This window comes from Erpetoichthys calabaricus, chromosome 18, assembly GCF_900747795.2.
Source record: "Erpetoichthys calabaricus chromosome 18, fErpCal1.3, whole genome shotgun sequence".
Lineage (NCBI taxonomy): Eukaryota > Metazoa > Chordata > Cladistia > Polypteriformes > Polypteridae > Erpetoichthys > Erpetoichthys calabaricus.
In genome coordinates, this window is record NC_041411.2 from 83,354,868 (window position 1) to 83,368,555 (window position 13,688).

At 39.3% G+C, this 13,688-nt stretch overlaps 1 protein-coding gene across 3 annotated transcripts in view; it reads left to right on the forward strand.

Annotated features, from left to right (window-relative positions):
- LOC114668300 (ataxin-7) overlaps window positions 1–13,688 on the forward strand; it is a 90,264-nt gene that overhangs the window by 31,241 nt on the left and 45,335 nt on the right. For 2 of the 3 annotated variants that reach the window (XM_028823960.2, XM_028823962.2), the window contains 2 exons: window positions 12,204–12,416; window positions 12,633–12,701. In XM_028823960.2, coding sequence (XP_028679793.1) covers window positions 12,212–12,416; window positions 12,633–12,701 — 274 coding nt within the window. In that variant the 5' untranslated portion in view covers window positions 12,204–12,211. Of the gene's footprint in view, window positions 1–11,419; window positions 11,703–12,203; window positions 12,417–12,632; window positions 12,702–13,688 lie in introns of those variants that run through there. The other variant, XM_028823961.2, reaches the window with a different exon arrangement.

Consider the following 13,688-nt stretch of genomic DNA (forward strand, 5'->3'; position numbering starts at 1 on the left):
GGTCAAGAGTCCCACATTCAATTCAAAAGCGCCGCATTACGTGACTGCATTTCCTGTTTATGATGTCTGTCAAATTTCCTGAAAGTATCTAATTTGTACAGTATATGAAAGTAGTTGGGATTCATAGGTAATGGTTTAACTTAAAGAAGTTTAAAAATTGCACAGAGCCCAGTGTTTTTTATAATTATCTATATTTTTAGATTGGAAACAAATGTAAATTGTTTTTTTTGCTTGTTCTGTAGATGTGCACTGGAAGCCTTACATTCTGCAAGCCATTTGATTTTTCTCATAGAATGGATAACACGGTTCTCATGATAATACATATAGCAATAGGGGGGTGTGTAGAATTAAAAATGACATACATATAAACTGGAACAAATTTAAACTCCCAGCTAAATAAATGTCTGGTAGGAAGTCAGACATGAACTAATAAAGAACAATGCAGGATTGATGGAGATGATGATGGTTTAGATTTCTTAAGGGATATGGCTAATACATTTGGTTTAAATGACAGAATACAGAAGATGGCAATGGAATATTCACTGGAAAGCAAAAGATGTTGCTATGACTACAAACAATAAAATAATATAAAATAATTGCACATTTTAATGCATAAGGAACTGACAGAAAAGGAGAGATGGAAAGGTGTGAACAGCTTACATTTTTAGAACACTATGGGATGATATATTTTTAATGATAAGAGATGAATTTATAGTAATAAACACTGTTTGTCTTTCGGGTGTTCTGCACATATTGTTGTACAACAAACCTAAGTTAAGATCAAGATTATAATTAAAAAGGATACATGTGGTACTTGAACCATGATACCGCAGACTTGCCTTCACACTTGGCCACTATTTTGTGCTCTTCTGCTAAAACTGGCACTAAGATCACCTTTTCTGACTATTAAATGCAAAACAACATTACCATTTTCTCATTTTGTTCATTACTATATTAGCTTTCCAGTAAGGTTGGTTTATTCTGAGCCTCAGGGTCTTGAGAGAGAAAAATATGTACTATATATAGACATGACTAGTTCATTATATACTTGAAGGGTAATGATTGGGAATTTACTTTTGTGGCTTTTGCTTGTTATCAAGCAAGCAGGCTGTCCTATATGTACTGTGTAAAGCTGGTTTTATGTTGTACTCGTAGTTTGGCTGTTTTGGTGCGATTGATTTGAAACAGATTACATTGCACATGTTATCAATAAATAGTAAACTTTACTGCTTTGACTATTTATGTCCTACTTTTGCTAAGAATTGGGTTTATCCCCTTTAGACAAATCCACTGCAAAATGCACATAATTCAGGACAGGGACTGCTTTCTGATTGTTTGCTGACAACATGGACACGGTATTACATTGCAGGCCCCAGCTCTGCAGCCCTTTTGGCCCCTTGTGTCTGAATCCTCAAGTGCAAATAGATAGATGGAACTTGTGTAAACAAGTAGCACTACATGTCTCTTCATTTTCTTTAAAAAGAAAAGCCCTCCAACAATCCATTGCCATTGTGTGAGCTTGTGTGTGGATTATTAGTTTAAGGGATATCAAAGAAGATTGAAAAAGTCTTGGAAGGTGAAGAGATATACCCAGACAGTATACTGTAGATGGACACCCAGACTGTTGTACTTTCCGTAGTCTTATAAGACAGAGTAGGTTAAGTCTTGTTCTTCTTTTTGCATTTTGGAAAACTGTTTTGTGGTAGTATTGTTATATACAGTATAAGACACTAGTAGCCACTGTGATATTTCTTAAAGCCGTATAGCCTAAAAACTGTAGCTGTTACTTAAAACCGTGTTCATTAAAATAGTCAATTTCTTTCAAGCTATAATGTGCAAACATTTACTGCATGGTGGACATGCAGCATCAGACTTTGGCAAACTTTTAAAAAGAAATAAACAATTAAATGGATTGTATAAGAATCTATAATGCTTTGGGAGTTGTGAGCAAATATAATTAACGTGAACATTCAGGATCATTGCACGGTGCATATGAAACTGTATTATTTACATCAAGAACAATGATGCAATTTAAGGAAAAAGTTGTCTCATCAAAGCTGTGTGCATCGGTTGAAGCTGCAATAGGAATGCCAGATGCAATCAGTTTAGTTAATTGCAGAGGTTATGGAGAATCAAAGATTTTATTAAACTGGAACTGTTGTTTAATAACTGCATTGATGGCTACATTGATTCACAAACCTGACTTCTGAGTTTATTTTAAAAAATACACTCATCCCCCCAACCATTGTGTCACTCTTAATTAGCCTAACTGTATTTATTTGAACTCGGAGAGAAATAAAAACTGAAGACCAAAGAATTTGATTTGTTGGAATGAACATTGTAGTCCAGTGCGTTCATGAATCAGTAAATACTGAGTTTATCATTCCGTAGGGGTTTTAAACAAAAGTAATATCCATTAATAAAATAAATAAAATGCTATTGCACTTGTAAAAGCACATAAGTGACCAGGGCACAGACTGCAGTGATGAGAAATGGCCAGTTTGGTAGAAGTACACAGGCACGAGCAATGATGGAGTTTGATTAGTTATGGAAGGCACCTGGAAGACAGCAGAACAAAGTCTGTCTTAAAGGAGTTCTGAAGTAATAATTATAATAATAAACTGACAAGATTAGTTTAGTGAGGTAGTTTTTGTGTATGTAGATACAGTACTTGTAAAACTAAAGCATCCAGAGTTTGTGACATTTCAAAGTTGAATTTCCTGCTAAATATCAGCCTTCAATATGTGTTTTTTAACAGGCTTATATTTCTTCCTTAGGCTGATGCAATCCTAACTCTCACAATAGTAAAAAGCAAAATAATTTTCTTATGTAGGAACAATAGAAAAATTTTGATGACAGCAGGCCATTCAGCCCAACCAAGCTCACTAATCATATCAATTTAATTTCTCCAAAATAGCATCAAGTGGAGATTTGAAAGGTCTCTAAAGTTCTACTCCCTTCCAGTGTGAAGAAAAGTTTTGTAATGCTTGTGTGAAATCTGCCGTCCCTGTGTTCTTATTGAACTTATTTTAAAGTAGCGGCCTGGATCCACTGCATTCATACCTTTTGAAATTTTAAAAACTTCAGTCCTATCACCTCTTAATCTCTGTTTGCTGCTGCTGCTGTTGCGCTGCCTGTCGATCATTTTAAAGCCTTTACAGCCGCTGTCCTTTTTGCCACTTCGTGTCTCTACTGCTCGCGTTGTGATCGCTTCTCCGTGATCATAAATATACACCTGACCGAATTGTTTTCTTTGAAATTAAACTTGTCGTTTCTTTAACTGTTGCAGAACCACAGATTCTCATAGCATACAGTATGTTCCATTATTGTGTAAATCTACATTTTATGCATTGAATGATGCGAAGGCGAAAAGACTTTGTTTTCTGCTCTTTGCTTTTATTTCTGACCTCACTTTGTCCTGCTATTTTTTCAATTACACCTGGCCCTGATGATTAATTTCCTTTTGTTTGCGCTAATGCAATCTTTTAGTCGTCGACGTTTCATTTATAACGTATTGTCCTTTATACGCTTTATATGCACTGAGACCCCTGGATCTGTGCGGTCTGTGTGCTTTTACACTACTGATTTTTTTTTTTTTGCTGGCCAGGCTCTGATATTGCTTGTAAGTAGGTTTTGTCTTGCAAGAATCTCATGTTCTATATCCCCGCGAGACACTCCGTGGCCATTCTCTATCTCGTGGGTCTTTTATTTGTCTTCTGTGATCTTAACATGAAGATCACGTATCATCTCCTAGTCATTCCCTCCCACAGGATTTTTTTTTTTATAATAGAGAGATTTATTTTAGGCCGTATTTCTTTGGTTAGTGTATAATAAATGACCATGAATACATTTTGTACACATACATGGTTACATAATTCATGTAGTCCATGATGATCAAGTCATTCTTTTCAAACCAAAGCCAATAACCCCACCACCCCCTCCCCATTTCTTGGCACATTGGGAGAAAGTTCCCCTACCCCACCAAAAAAAATTCAAACCGTACCACTGACCTTTATGCATTGGAAGGCAGGCTGGAAGCTGAGAGGTTAAACACTGTGGATGGTATTTTATCCATCCATGTTCTTCGCCCACTTATCCAGAGCGGGGTTGCAGGGAAGCTGGGTGCAAGGCAATCCCTGGACAGGGTGCCAGTCCATCACAGGGTGAGCACACTCAGACTATTTAGGGCATCATTCTTTTAAAAAGGAATAACAGAAAAAGTATCAGAGTAGCACTTTGAAGATCAACTGTCTACGGGTACAAGCAGCACTTTAAAATGTTTTGGAGGGAAGAAGAACTGCTCAGGATACAGCAAGCGCATCAACCTCTGAGCAAACGAATGCTAAACGTACAGAGAAAAAGTATAGCGAGAAGTCAAGCAAAATGACACCTTTTATTGGCAAACTAATAAGATTACATTATGCAAGCTTTTGAGGCAACTCAGGCCCCTTCTTCATTCAAGAAAAAGCTTGCATATTGTAATATTTTTAGTTTGCCAATAAAAAATATCATTTTGCTTGACTTCTCACTACATTCATAATGGCTAACACGGTACAACACCCTAGGACTGCAGACAAAGAGCATGAAAACTAGGAATCCTCAAGTCAAGTGTATTCACTGCACGTTATCGGTAATATATAATCGCCTAGATTTTTTTCTTTTATAATACGGGACTTTACAAAACATTTCCTTAGAAGACATTACTGCACTCTCTCTCAACACACACACACACACACACACACACACACACACACAGGGACAGTTTAGAATCACCCGTTAACCCAATGCTGACATCTTTGGGGTGTTTGAGTACCCAGGGGGAAAAAACAGACACTAGTGCAATATGCAGACTGCATAAATATGGCGGTGGACAGGGCTTTTGAGCCCAGCATCTTATGGCGCAGTATGTACATTTTCACTATGATTTTAACAATGCTGTCCAAATGAGTTGCTTTCGTGCCCCTCTGCCCACCAGAAATGTGCGAGTTGCTTCTTTTCCATGTATCCTCTGGTTTATGGCCAAGAATGGCTGTTTATGTTTAAAGTTGTTATATAGTTTGCTATAATACAGTGAATCTTATGGAAAAAGTGAGTTTATTTTGGTTGAACGCATAATTTGTTTAAGTTACTCTTTTTTGTTATATAATGTTTCTCTTTTTTCTACATTTGCCTGGTGCAGGTATACACACTTTCCTGAAGTCCTTTTATAAAACACCAGAAGCTGTAGAGCTCGTGAACATAGGCTCTACTAAAGAAAAAAAATGCTGAGTTGTCTTACCGACAGTTGGAGCATCTAAGTGGAAGTTCCCTAAAACATTTGTGAGTGGAGAGCTTTGTATAGGGGCTGCAAAATGGCATGGTGGTTGGTGCTTCTGCCTTATAACCTTAGCATCTTGTGTTAAAAATGTCATTCCAGGCCTACCTAGTCTTGGTGGAGTTTTCATATTTCCCTACCTATCTGTGTGGGTCTCACTCTGGTTTCAGTCAGTTGCTGTGTCTACGTTAGGACGGCGTGAGTGTGCTCTGTGAGTAGACTTGCATCGGATCCAAGATTGGTTCCCAGGTGGGATAGGCACTGAATCCCCAGAATTCTGAACTGGATAATCAGGTTTCAGGATAGATGGATGGTCTTTTGTAAGACACCTGTTAACTGTGTAATTAAATATTCTTTTGCTAACACATAAAATTATACAGTTAAATGATTTAATTGAATTGGGCATTCCTATCACTGACTGCAGCTTTATTCTGCACCATCCGTTTAGAGGTAGTAGCTCATGCCCATGTAAAGCTTACACTCTTTGCTTTATATAAATTATAAAACCACACAACTTAAAACCAATAAAAATATTAAATAAAATAATATGCTGTAAATAAGTGCAGATTCACAACAACATATAAAAGTTTGCCCTTCTTATGCAATTTCCTTTATTAGAATGCCACGCCACTGGAGAAGCAACTTAATGGCTGTTTGTAAACCTATTTGAAAGCAAGATAAGCAGTCCACTGTTTGCTCAAAGGAGATTAATTTCACCAGAAAGACGAGAAATTGAGGACTCATTATTTCATGAGAATAAAAACAACATTGAATGCCAAAGTCTATTTTAGTGCAGTTGTGGCACCATTTTTGTCTGAAAGAAAATGAATAGTTCAGTGAGTAAAGTGTGTTGTATTTGCCTTGCAGGTGCAATTGTAGGGTTTGATCCAAAGTTGTGGATAAATTATTGAGAGTAAACGCAGTTCTGGTTAAAATACAAAAATTAGAAAGGTAATCATGAAATAAACATTTATTAGTGCATAAAATTAAATCTTTCTTTTTTCAATAGTAAACTATTCTAATTTACTTGCCTCTATATATAATATATGTGTGTGTGTGTGTGTATATATATATATATATATATATATATATATATATATATACAGTACATCCGGAAAGTATTCCCAGCGCATCACTTTTTCCACCTTTTGTTATGATACAGCCTTATTCCAAAATGGATTAAATTCATTTTTTTCCTCAGAATTCTACACACAACACCCCATAATGACAATGTGAAAAAAGTTTACTTGAGGTTTTTGCAAATTTATTAAAAATAAAAAAACGGAGAAATCCCATGTACATATGTATTCACAGCCTTTGCTGAATACTTTGTCGATGCACCTTTGGCAGCAATTCCAGCCTCAAGTCTTTTTGAATATGATGCCACAAGCTTGGCACACCTATCCTTGGCCAGTTTCGCCCATTCCTCTTTGCAGCACCTCTCAAGCTCCATCAGGTTGGATGGGAAGCGTCGGTGCACAGCCATTTTAAGATCTCTCCAGAGATGTTCAATGGGATTCAAGTCTGGGCTGTGGCTGGGCCACTCAAGGACATTCACAGAGTTGTCCTGAAGCCACTCCTTTGATATCTTGGCTGTGTGCTTAGGGTCGTTGTCCTGCTGAAAGATGAACCGTCGCCCCAGTCTGAGGTCAAGAGCGCTCTGGAGCAGGTTTTCATCCAGGATGTCTCTGTACATTGCTGCAGTCATCTTTCCCTTTATCCTGACTAGTCTCCCAGTCCCTGCCGCTGAAAAACATCCCCACAGCATGATGCTGCCACCACCATGCTTCACTGTAGGGATGGTGCCAGGTTTCCTCCAAAGGTGATGCCTGGCATTCACACCAAAGAGTTCAATCTTTTTCTCATCAGACCAGAGAATTTTCTTTCTCATGGTCTGAGAGTCCTTCAGGTGCCTTTTGGCAAACTCCAGGCGGGCTGCAATGTGCCTTTTACTAAGGACTGGCTTCCATCTGGCCACTCTACCATACAGGCCTGATTGGTGGATTGCTGCAGAGATGGTTGTCCTTCTGGAAGGTTCTCCTCTCTCCACAGAGGACCTCTGGAGCTCTGACAGAGTGACCATCGGGTTCTTGGTCACCTCCCTGACTAAGGCCCTTCTCCCCCAATCTCTCAGTTTAGATGGCTGGCCACCTCTAGGAAGAGTCCTGGTGGTTTCGAACTTCTTCCACTTACAGATGATGGAGGCCACTGTGCTCATTGGGACCTTCAAAGCAGCAGAAATTTTTCTGCAACCTTCCCCAGATTTGTGCCTCAAGACAATCCTGTCTCGGAGGTCTACAGACAATTCCTTTGACTTCATGCTTGGTTTGTGCTCTGACATGAACTGTCAACTGTGGGACCTTCTATAGACAGGTGTGTGCCTTTCCAAATCAGGTCCATTCAACTGAATTTACCACAGGTGGACTCCAATGAAGCTGCAGAAACATCTCAAGGATGATCAGGGGAAACAGGAGGCACCTGAGCTCAATTTGGAGCTTCATGGCAAAGGCTGTGAATACTTATGTACATGTGCTTTCAATTTTTTTATTTTTAATAAATTTGCAAAAAATCTCTAGTAAACTTTTTTCACGTTGTCATTATGGGGTGTTGTGTGTAGAATTCTGAGGGAAAAAATGAATTTAATCCATTTTGGAATAAGGCTGTAACATAACAAAATGTGGAAAAAGTGATGCGCTGGGAATACTTTCCGGATGCACTATATATATATATATATATATATATATATATATATATATATATATATATATATATATATATATATATAAATAAAAACCTCCTCCCATCCTGCCAAGTTGCATGTTCTGCTTGTCGTGCTGTGCGTCAATCATTTAAAAGCCCGTACAGCAGCTGTCCTTTTATCTCACTGCCTTGTCTCGCGTGACGTTAAATTGTCTTTTGAGAAGATCACGTATCATCTCCTTCCAAGATATTTTTTTTTTTTTTTTGTAATAGAGAGAGACATTTTAAATTGTGTTATTCATTCTGATTCAGGAGAATCACTAGAGCTGTTGCAGCTGCTTTGTGGTGGCCATTTTAAGTACACACAACTATTTCTGATTTAAATACACACAATTTGTCATTTTCTACGTGATGCCATTAGCTTTTAAAACAATTGCAATATTCGAGGGAACAGCAGTACACAAGTAAGTTAGACTGTACAGTTTATGTAAAAATTAATCTTTTTTTTTGGTAATATGCCTAACTATACAGTCCTCCCCAATAAGCAGAGCAGATATTTTTGACGTGATCTGTTTTCAAGCACTCCTATCAGCCACAGTTGTAAGAAAAGTCCTAGTCTGTAATGTACCAAATGACATGGTTCCAATGTAGCAGTTCTTAAATGTTTTATATGAAACTCTTCTGAAAATCAAAATAAACACAAACCCTCAACTTCAATGTTGACAGAGCATTTGGTAAAGGAGTCTCTGCTGCTGTGGTTAATCCAGTGGCAAGCCATTTTTTGGATTAAGCTATGCATTTTGCTGTGAAATATGTTGATGGTACATTACAGTAAATGTTGCACTGAAATTGCTTGTTCTGCCGTGTACAAAATACAGTACAAAAAAAAAATGAAGAATCCACTTGTCTTCAGTCTGTTGATGATACCTTACAACTACAAAATGTAATACCCTGCCGTACTGATGTTTCCCCCTGCTTCTATGGAACATGCTGTGTTTTGGGGGGCTTTTGATAAAAGGTTTGGAATGCCATCCGAGCTTCTACTGTACAGAATAAGTCTGCCCTAATTCAGCGCCCCATGACTGTAATTATTGATAAAGTTTGAAACTAACTAATAAGTCAGTAGCCCTTGAGCAAGGCCCTTAACCTGCAATTGCTCCGTCCTGGGTATGATGTCAATCTGCATCCACCCATGCATGTAGGCCCTGCAGCCTGCAGGGAAAAACCTGGGGGTTGGTGGCAGAATTGGCACTCTGGCCACCATAAAAAAAAACTCACACTGGTTCTACTCCATCTGAACTCCATTTTGGGCGGGGAGGGGGTTGGGGTAAGGGACTCTCATGTTACATGCATTACTTAAATCACATGGCAGTTATGCAGTCATATGCTCGAAATGTGCAAAACACATGCATTTTTGGTAAAATGTTCTTAAACAGATTACATTTGGTGCAGTGCTGGACTGAAATACAGTATGTTGAAAGACTAGTGGGATCTTTATGTAAGAATGATATTTATTGTAATAAATGGTGTATAATGCATATACTTTTGTATATTTCAAGTGCAGTAACATTAAGCTTGAATGTGTGTTTTCCTTTATTGTCAAAATGTTTCCATTGTACCTAGTAAAAGAGGGCATATATAGCAGTCAAATGTCTCATTAGGTCAAAGTTGTCATTCTGGTTACATTAATTAATTATATCAACTAACTCGTATGTTGAAAAGAACAGACAATCGTATTACATAATGTGTAGTGAAAATTAAAAGGTGAATGCTGTGAGTTCAGTGCCTCTGTTCATCGGTTCTTTAAAGATTTATTCACAGACATTTCTGCAGAAGTTAACTATTTTAGTATCAATACTCATGTGAAATAAGGACATGTAAACTCCACTTTTGAAAGTATGTTTTTTTTTCTCTATATATTTAAACTTGAATAACCTGGAATTATTCCACTAAATATTTAGATGAAGATAGTCACGGCAGTGATGTATGTGTATCGAAATGCCTCATCAGTGACGTGCAGTACAGAAAATATTGATAAACTGCAAAAAAAAAAATCAATTTTGCTAATGTAAAAAGGCTGAACCAAGTTTGAAAAGAGGTTTGGTATGTCATTCAGTGCAACTGTGGTGAGAAGACCAGAGCCATAGAATTTTGATTCACAAAGTATCTTCCTTCATAGTCAGAATTACTTAAGTTAATATTGAACTGAACAAAACCAGTTCGACTCTGCCTAATATATTGTATGTGCGCCATATTTGTACAATAAAGAATTCATACTCTGTTTTCCCATTAATATTACAAACTTTTTTGGTAGAGAAATTAAATATATTAATAATAAAACATTTTATTTCAAGGCGCCTTTCTAAACACCCAAGGACACAGTACAGATAATAAAATCACAAAGCCAACAAGAACATGAATGTACATATAGACATGTACATATTACAGATGATATCTTTGTCACAAGCGGGCCATAAACTGTATGGAAGGCTGCAGAAGAGGCCTGACGAGTTCTGTGTATACCCTTCTTGGTTTTTGTTGGACACTGCGCAATGTCACCCAACATCTTAACACTTGGCCTCTTTAATCACTGATGACAGGACCACTGCCATGCCCAAGCTCTATACATTGGACCATAAGCATGTGTTCACTTTTTTTGTTATGGATTACTGAGTGTAGATTGATGGGCAAAAATGGCAAATTTAATTATTTATAATTAAATCTACTCCACAAAGTGCAGAAAGTTGAAGGTGTCTGCAGACCTTCTGAATCCACTGTAAATAAGTAAATATGCACATTCACACTGCAATATTTTACTATCCATGTGCTTCCTGAACTTGCTTTTGTGGTGAAAGTCGGTCACTACAGCTAGACTTATTCTGGAAGGAATCTGTGCAGAACAGAAATCAATAGATAGGACACCATTTAATTGCATGCTAGACTCCGCATAGAGAAAACTTGTAGGAACAAAGGGAAATGTCAAAAAATACACAGTGAAGGCACGTGTACCTTAAAGGAAAATGTCTGGGTCGGAGATGCTAAGGAGGCAATGGTAATTGGTGAGCTTCACCGTTAATTATGAACCACGCGTCTCATTGGGTCCTGCAGATTTGATACGAAACTTTGACAGATTTGTAAGAACACATATCAAGCCGGGCTCCTCAATGGAAGTGTACTTCTTTATAGGAATACATCAATAACATATCATGATTTTTCCGGTGATTGATTGGAATGAAAAAATTGGCGTCACCAAAGCTGAGATTGTCGTGTTTCATGCAGCGCAGGCGGCTCTGAGCACCGAACTGTTCCGCCCCGCTCTCAGCCTCCTGGTGCCGTAGCACTTGGGTTTGTGTGTCACGGCGCTGACGTCAGCGCCTCCTGGTGCCGTGCGCTACGCGTTGACGTACAGTGACGCCAGTTTAAGGAAGTAGGGCAGCTTCGGCCCACGCGTCGGCTCAGCCCGGTCTGCGAACTTTTCCTTGTCTTTACGGGGAAGAATAGGAAAAAAACTTGGAATTTGTAAATAGTCTTTGAGAGCGGCATCAACACGCAAGAAGGGTTTCGCGTGTCAGTGTCAGGCACAGGTTTCGCAGATGACCGGGTGCTGTCTTCAGCAACTGTTCGCGGCTCGGCTGCCAAACATTGAGACACGATCGCGGAGTGACACAGTGCAATGCTGAGTTATTAAGTAAGCGCTCCTACGTACTGTTCAAAGTGGTGCTAAAATGTGAAATGGCCTGGGATAGCTTGCGCAGTCGTTGGGAAAAGTATCGACTGTAGATTTCCTCGATCGGCCCAGACCCTGATTTTTTTTTTTAAAGGATCGCTGTGTCCATTAATTCCGAATTCATTTGAGTCAAGTAGTCACAGTTCGGCGCAGGTGCTTCACAATGTCTTGTCTCGATAAGAGGGAAATGTCAATGTGCAAATTACCGGGATTCCAGTAAATGACTCAACTACGTCAGAAGTCGAACTCTACCGCCCCTCCTTAAGTATCATTTATTGTTAAAGTGGTACCTCCATATCTGAGCACGACAGCGTCGATCGAGGCTTTTAGTTTTACAGTTCTTTTTTAATTGTAGTAAGGTCTACTATGCGTTACACTTCCCAAGGATGCGCTTGTTTGACGGAAACATTGTGCTTCTCTATTCCACCTTAAAAACCTGACTGCTGTTTTGCTATATTATAGCGGAAAGAATGTCGGAAAGGGCCGATGATGACGTCAGGGGGGAGCAGCGCAGAGCGGCCCGGCAGCTAAAGCAACAGCAGCAGCTTCAACAGGGAGAAGGCTCCACAGCAATGGCGACTGTAGGGGAGCGCAGAGCACTGCCCAGTCCTGAAATCCTGCTGGGGCAGCCTTGGAGCAGCTGGGTGGACGCTTCCAAACAACACGGCAGCGACGGTGAGTGCCGGCCGCGCAGTCCCACTCTCTGCCCTTTCACGTTTTTCCCTCTGCTTGTTGCCTACAGTTTCGTTATTTGATCATTTGTGCGGGTGGTAGTGTGTGTATGTGTTTGTTTGTGTTTGTTCATAAATGTGAGTTTGCAAGAAGCCCCCGCGCAGATGATATCTCCACCAAGTGTAACTGTTTGACCGGTGTACCTTCTTGCTTGTCCAGGTGCAGAACCCGAGGAAAGTTTAAAAGAGTGGGCGAAAAATCGAGAAGCGATGAGGCTCTGTCGAGAAGGTGAGTGCACCGCTGCTTTTACTTTTTTGCTCCCCGCGCACTCGTGCATTACATTCTTCCCTTTTATGACCCCCTAAAGTGTTAAGTTGCACAACTTGTTCCTCGTGAAAGTAAAGGCGCCTTAGCCCGTCCGAGTGGTAAGTAGGTATGTGGGTGGGAGGCGGCTGGTAAGGCCCGCAAAGTTCAACTTTACCGCACTCTATGGCGCGACGAGAATGGCACACAGGTAATCTCCGTTTTTTTCTTTCTTTTTTCTTCTCGAAAGGAGTGGCACTTTCACCTATGGCAGCAATTTTAAAAATGTATATTTTGGTAGAGTTTACAGTACTTTACCTGTTGAAAGACAAGAGAGAGCACAATTTTGATTTACGTTCGGTAGACTCCATAGGCGTAAACTCCAAGCACCAATGATGAAAGTTAATATACACTGGTGTCACAGAAGTGTAAAGAGCATTTTTAAAAATTATACACGTTTTACACCTAGTGTTGGAATGAGACATTTGGGAGTCTGGTTAAAATCATGCAAGTGACTCATATAAAGATCACTGTAAAATAATTGGGGGGGCTGGGGGGGGGTAGGTTTGAAGAGTGGGTGTAAATTTATCATTGAAAATGGCTGTTTGTGCTTTTAATAAGAGAAACCTGGGAATATTAGTCAAAAACAGGACACTCATTTTTAATGATTAATCAGGACACAGGTACGTGTAGCTCAACCCCAGAAGAAAAATCTTGCAGTGCCGCTGCCCCATGTCTGTATTGACGGGTTTGTGCGTCGTCTTACAATATTTGTTTAGATTAAAAAGATTCGTCCTATAGACTTTGCTCGTAGCTTTTGTTTGGCTATACAGTAACTGAGCAGCTTTGCACTGTATTCTGGCTCAGAAGGATCTAGACAGGAAGCATTTACTAAAATCGTATTCTTTTTCCATTTTTCATATCTGCTATATCCTGAGCAGGGTCTTGGGAAAGTTGGGAGTCTATCCCAGC